This window comes from Megalops cyprinoides, chromosome 5, assembly GCF_013368585.1.
Source record: "Megalops cyprinoides isolate fMegCyp1 chromosome 5, fMegCyp1.pri, whole genome shotgun sequence".
Lineage (NCBI taxonomy): Eukaryota > Metazoa > Chordata > Actinopteri > Elopiformes > Megalopidae > Megalops > Megalops cyprinoides.
The window spans coordinates 35,862,501-35,869,464 of NC_050587.1; the positions used below are offsets into that span (position 1 = coordinate 35,862,501).

The 6,964-nt window shown below is 44.8% G+C and overlaps 1 protein-coding gene across 3 annotated transcripts in view; it reads right to left on the reverse strand.

Annotated features, from left to right (window-relative positions):
- The window catches only part of LOC118777544 (mediator of RNA polymerase II transcription subunit 13-like), a 73,426-nt gene extending 69,038 nt beyond the window's left edge, over positions 1-4,388 (reverse strand). For all 3 annotated transcript variants that reach the window (XM_036528583.1, XM_036528584.1, XM_036528582.1), the window contains exon 1: positions 3,745-4,388. In XM_036528583.1, the coding sequence (XP_036384476.1) occupies positions 3,745-3,816 (72 nt within the window). In that variant the 5' untranslated portion in view covers positions 3,817-4,388. The remainder of the gene's footprint in view (positions 1-3,744) is intronic.
- Positions 4,389-6,964: the final 2,576 nt, after the last annotated feature.

Consider the following 6,964-nt stretch of genomic DNA (forward strand, 5'->3'; position numbering starts at 1 on the left):
TCCAGAACACACCCCCATACCAACGCCTCCCCCCTGTTCGGGACGGCAGTCTTTCTCTATGGCTGTATGTGTCCCCTCAGATTGCTGGCAGTTCTGGTCTGGACAGATTCTGCTCAGTCAAGATTCCTTTATTTTTTTTTTTAGAAGATGCCTTTTTTTAACCAGCATCGCCCCCCCCCCCCCCCCCCCCCGCCCCCATCAGCCCGCCACAATAGGAGAGGTGACAGAGCGTGGGAGGGGGGTGATGCCGGGTGACGGGTTCCTGCTGCATGTCGTTTGGGCTCGTGAGACGACCCACACACAGCGCCCGGGGTTGAAACCGGTTCGTTCCCCCTGACACCACGGGGATACAGCTGGAGACTGCAGTGGGCGCTTGCTGGAGGGTCAGGGTGCGCTTAGGGAGATCGGAGTGGAGCGTCAGGAACCACCTTTGAGCTGGGTGACCTGGACACAAGACTGGCCCTAAACTTCCCAGTCCAGGCAGGAAACTGTGACCCGGTTGCAACCACCACTTGACCTTCCACAAAGACTGCCCTGAAATCCCAGTGAGAGCTATTAGCCTCTAGTTGAGTGAGCTACTAACCTAGATACAACAGCAGACCTAAGTTATGTCTCCTCCTTCACCCCCTTTCTCTCCCTCTCTCTAACTCTCTCTCTCTGTTGTGTCACCATTGCATTCGCTCTCTGTTCGGATACAGTGCGGCTAATGAGCCATCTCACAGTTGATCGTACACTACCTCCACTTGAAGACCTGTAATTACCGGCGTTTCACCCAGAGTAGTCCTGTCTGCAGGCCAGGAGAGGACTCCTTTAATTAAAGTGAAACAATGCCACATGTGTGTGTCTGAGCATGTGCTTCTGCCAATTAGGAAACGCCTAGGAAATGTACAGGCACAGATCCAAGCTAGCAGAAGTGTGTGTGTGTGTGTGTGTGTGTAGGTGTAAGTATGACTATGAGTGTATATGATTATATGTGTAGGTATGTGAACATATGTGTATGATTATGGGTATGTGTGAGAGTGTCTGTGTATGAACATGAATGTCTGAGGGCGTGTGTGTATGTGTGTGTGTGTGTAATCATGTGTGTATGTGTGTGTGTGTAATCGTGTGTATGTGTGTGTGTAATCATGTGTGTATGTGAGTATATATGTATGATTAAGATATGTGTGAGAGTGTCTGTGTTTGTGTGAACATGTACATCTGTGAGTGAGTGTGAGAATGTCTCTACTTGTGTGTGTGTGTGTGTGTGTGTGTGTGTGTGTGTGTGTGTGTGCATTAGTAAGTGTGTCCCTGGTGCATCGTGGGCTCTGTTTTCCCAGGGCTGCATATTTCAGCAGTGACTACAGCATGAGTCAGTGTAAGAAAGCAGCCACGGCTCCACGCTCTGCTCCCTCCCACGGGCTGGGCTTCACACTCAGGAAACGTACGCTTCGCACAAGACTTTCCCAAAACCAAAACCCATTCCCGTCTCTCCTCTCCGCCCTCTTTCCTGACAGCTCTCCGGACAGACAACAAGCCTGGACCCAGTCACCGAGGACACCACTAGCCAACTGCTTCGCGTTAAACCCACTCCTAAAAGAAAACAAGGCAAACACTTACCAAACTTTTCCTACAGCCTTTAGATTAGCGATTCCAGCCTCTGCGCTAGCTCCCAGCACAGCTGTCTCTCTGATTCCTTACAACTTGCAGTTAAATTTACAGAGAAAAATGCCTTTCCTAATGTGTTTTGAGGACAGGACTGCACAAAATGCACCATAGCAAGGTTCAGGGAGTCAAATTATTTTGGACTATTCTTCTCGATTCTCTCAGCTAAATGATATTTGTTAATGAAGTGCAAATTTTCAGGATTAGCTACCAGTGACATAAATCAATTGAAAATATGAGGGGAAAATTAGAGGGAGCCCAGCCAAGGCAGCAATTACACTCACACACCACACGAACCCAGCCTGTAAATGTAATGGAGAGGGTCATCGATTTTTGGCGCCTGGGAAACTTAACCAAAATGATTAACCCTTTACTGTGGCTTTTTCACCTGAGACTCATACAGCAATAGCTCAATTTTTTTTCCTGTCAAACCAACTAAACAAACACCTGCGACTGGTATTTCCCACCCCACCCCCCACCCTCATTCCTATCTCACAAACAGCAGCTGAAGTTTGCAACTTTTGCACTACTGTGTACAGCTCCACTTATGAATATTCAGAGCAAAGAGCGTTATTTTTCTCCCCCGCTTAGATAAAGTCATTCACTGAAAGAAGCGTGGAAATTTGCCAGCCCCCTGCTCTTTTTTTGTGAATGGAAACGTTGTAAAAGCGAGTGCTCCGGGAAAAAAAAAAAAAACTTCAAGGACCTGCACCGTGATTTGTTCCCTCCCTTTGTGACATCATTTGTGTTTTTAGACAGAAATGGAATAAGCGGGTGAAAAAAAAACTCTTTTACAAAGTTGAGAGCAATAGGCCTGAATGGATCAAAAGCATGCAAATCAACAGTGAAGCGTAAACCAGCAATCAGTGTCGCTTTCCTGAATCTGCAGGGCATGAAATGAATGTAGCCCAGGGCAGACCCTCCCCCTGCTGCATCAATGGGACAGCTTATGGGCGCCGCAACAACGCAACCCCAGGAACTCATCCACCTGTGTTCACTCAAAAGACATCAAAAGCCCCTGCTCAACACTCCTCGCTGCTTGCCTTCGATCACGGTGCAATGTCGCTCTTACACATTCCACCAAACAAAACAAAAGGCCCCTCTGCATCAAGCGCCGTGGAAAAAAAGTGAACGTTTGTGGTCGCCCTCGTGTAAACCGCGCCCCGTGTCAAAATTATGATGAATCACTAATGGAGGAAGCCAGCTCTACAAAGTAATCTACGAGACTGGTGCACACGATGAAGACTGCTTCTGATAGCTACACGGTGACATTTACAAAGCTGGATCTCTGCTCACGAACTTCAGACTAACACTAGGCATGACATTCATGCTCCATGCTTCCTGCATCTGAACCACTTTGTGAAAAACTAAATAAATTGCTTTTTATACCACTCCTTCATTTTTTCATATTAATTCAAATTCTGATAACAGTCTAAAAGCTCTTCCATGCCACTGAGCGTGCCACAACAGTCAGGACGTATCTGTGCTAAATTATTAAAATCCGAACCTCGCTTCAACGAGATACAATTCATCAACGTGTTGCACCGTCTGTAAATGAAACGCACAGCAGCTGCCCGAACACCTCCTGAAAATTCTGACACGACCCAATGACGGCGTCTTCAAGTAACTTTGAGGAACTTGTCATTTCTTCATACACACAGTATCTGTGCCACTGGGTTCCTATACCATCAGAAAAAAAAACACACACGCGCACACGTGGATACACTTCATAGCTACAACACTTTCACCAGTCTATCTTGTACTGTGAAGGAATGGGAACCTTCATCGGGTTGCTTTATTCTGAGAAATGTTACAATACTGACGGATTTAAAAACAAATCTGGAAAACCGCTCTTGGGCAAATGTTTTGTGAATTTATTCCCTTATTCAGACCAATTCAACACGCCGTTACAGCTGCTTCACTGCCCCACGTTAATGATTACCTAATCACTACACAGGCAATTGGTTCACCTTTGCACCGCAAGCACAAAAAATGTCCTAACCGCGGCCCCTTTCGGCATCTGACAGGACGCTACCACTTAGCTGCGCGTTTTGATTTGCACGCCTTATTTGCACCAAACACTAATTTGCTCTACTGTACCAGAGAGAAGAGGTTGGAGTGGCAATCCTCGAGGCTCGCCCCGTTAGCCACCCAGTTCGCCGCTGTAGTCATAATCGTCCGCCGACCGGGTTGTCGGTGCTAGTCATGTCGAAATCCTTGTGTTCGGTACCAAGACCGAGACGCGATGGAAAATTCGTTCCCTTACAAGTCAGCCACAGTATCCGCCGCCAGAACACGGAATAGTGACAGCCAGAGCACTGCGAATTTGCGATAAAAATTCCTCCACACCACCGGTGAAAATATCGACAATTCATAAACAATTAATTATTATCCTCGGCTGTGTCCGATTGCAAAGTGTGATGCAAGATTATTATTATTTTTCATTTAAAAAAAGGTACCCAGCAAAAAAGAATGATCTTCAGCATGTTCCGATCTTGTCTCTGAAACAGACCGAGTTTATTTTGTAAATCCGAACGTGTTGGCAGGTCTTAAAAAATTTAAATCCCGATCAGGGGGTTCGAACAGAATCATTACCAAACACACGCACGCATAGAAAGAGATCATTGTTTTAATCCATGCTTGGGGATAATGTCACACTATATCCATGCCAGTCTTCACGTTAATTTATTGATTAAATAACAGTAACGTTATAATCCACACGCTGTCTGTTCATGTTTCCTTGCGAAAAAATAAATAGGCGACATAAAAAACGATTAAAAAATGAAAAACTGATCAACATTGCAAGTGCAGATCCGGGTTTTCAGAACTTCATACTCGAAAAAACATCGCCAAAACAATGCTTATCGTCATTCTATGCAACAATAAACCGGCCATGCAGAGCAAAAAATGTTGAAGACGTCGGCTATACCTCGTGAAAGCAGGAGAGATTAAAATTCGAAACCGTCAGACCCACAATCTTATGCACCAGTTGTGATAGTTTTCGAGAATTGCAAGTGCTATTTATAGTATATCTTTCTTACCACCGCCGTTCCATAACAGTGTAGTACACTAGAGGCAACAGAGAACAGGAATGTTTTAATCCCCGTTTCACTTTGCAAATAACGCAAGACTGCATGCTAGCAGAAACAGAATCTTGTCTCTTCCGTTTTGTTAAGCACGCGACAAAAATGTCCAGCGACAAAACGCTTTTCAGTGTTCAATATGTTCATAGTTCTTCAACAAACAAAAAGTAATGTCAGTCCATCATCACAAAAAAACAGCAGTATGTTACACAAAACAAGGGTTTAAAAATCCTTCCTTCCTCTGCTTTATGTCATTACGAAACGTCCTTTCCCAGTCATCTAAGCGCAAATATTTCATAAGCTTTAAGAATAACAATAGCTGTAATAACAACAATAGTCACGAAGTCGACGATGACACTTCGGCAATGGTGGCAATCCTCGCCTGGCGTTGTGATTAATAAACAGAAATGTAGCTAGCTAGCCAGCTAGCTGACCAAAGCTTTTAAAAGCACAACCCTGAAAACGGCTGACTCGCGATTCGCCTCTTTATCCCTTTTTAAAAAATCACGAAAATACAAAAAAATGCCCTCTTAAAGTCAGGTCTGTGAAAAACACAAAAAATGCCGATATGCCAGTAATTGTACCAAACGGGTTCAAGTAGCAGTGACTCCTTTTTGAGGCATTGTTTATGTCTCAGCGCCTTTACTGTTACATTGGTGAGTGAATGTGTGTGTATGTATGAATATGTGTGACTCGCATTGTGTGTGTGTGAGTGAGTGTGTGTGTGCGTGTGACTGCCTGCGCCCACAGCGGCTCGCAGCCTCTCTCACACTCCGCCAGCCCACCACGCATAGCGATGTAATGGCGGCAAGCGGGGCTACGAGAGAGAGACTCGCTTTCCCATTTGGCACGGAGCGCTCACGTGATCAAAGCAGAAGGATTACAGCAGCGTTTGAGGATCCCTGACGCGGGGCCTCGGCGCGGACGCTACAGGCGCTCACCGCTAGAGGCGCTCGCCGCCGGCCGCTGACCAGCGTCTCCGCCACACATTATTGTTCCCATCCGCGTGCTTTTACAAGGGGGGGATATCGGTGTCTCATTGTCAGCGATTTTAATGCGCGCTGCCATTTTACAGTGTATCCATAATTATAATTACCCTCAATTTCATAGATAATGGCTATTTGGCGGTGCCATACTGTTCGTTTGTGCACTATATTGAGCAATGATTCTAAAAATGCTCTTTGGAAATACATTACCTTAACCAAACAGAAATTCATGCCACAGATTTTCTCTGCTGCATAGACTCAATGGTGAATAGACGGTGTATGTACATGGGCAGCAGTTTGGTATTATGGTTGTATGGAACCAGCATTTTTAACAGTGAATTGCAGATCTGAATCTTAGGTATGATTGTTATTGTAGCCTTGAGCTGTTTGGCCTGAATTATTTCACTAATTATATGTCTTGCTAAAAAGTAAGTTATACCTGAAAATTCAGCTGTGGGTAAGGGTGTCTGCTCAGAAAATAAATTATAATAAGTGGATCTTCAAACATCTGTCTGATGCCAGTTATTAAAAAATGAACAAGCATATGCCACAGTGCATCAGGTGTACTCAAGTTCAATAAACATAACACAATTCTCAGGTGCTATTCTTTGAGAAATGACCAATAGAAATGCTTCACATTTGTTCTTTTAACTGTAGCTGTATATGGCTGGAGCTTGAGGTACAGTAACTTATCAGGAAGAAGTATTTAAAAAGCATAACCCCAATGAAAGTGCTGACAGTCTGAAGATATGCCAAGTCAAAGGCCTTGACAGCATTGATGTATAAATTACTTGGTAGGCCCAAACGGGCACTTTTCCTTGGCTTACAGTTTGTCACAGACTCACTCAAGGTGCCTTTTAAATGAGCAAGAGTTTTTTTTTTTACTGTACAGGATGTGTGCGCAGCTCAGAAAGCCTGGAGCTCTAATGTAATCAGATGAACCACAGAGTGTGGTGTGGGCATGGCAGTGTGGTGAAAGAGGTGGAAGCCTGGAGAATTTAATGCCCTCTCTCGCTGCCAATGAGAGGCTCTGTCACCTCTCTCTCCATCTTTAAAACGAAAGGGAAAAAAAAAAATCAAAAGATATGAATCAGATGTAAGAGAGCTTAGCTTAGTGGTTATTGATCTCGCTGCTCAGGGAACAAGGCAGAATTCATTTAGAGTTTTTTACCCCCTGTTCAATATTTCCTTCGAGGCCCTTCAAAGCACCCTCCAACACAGCATTGTAGGTTGTCAGACAGAGGCCTAAGT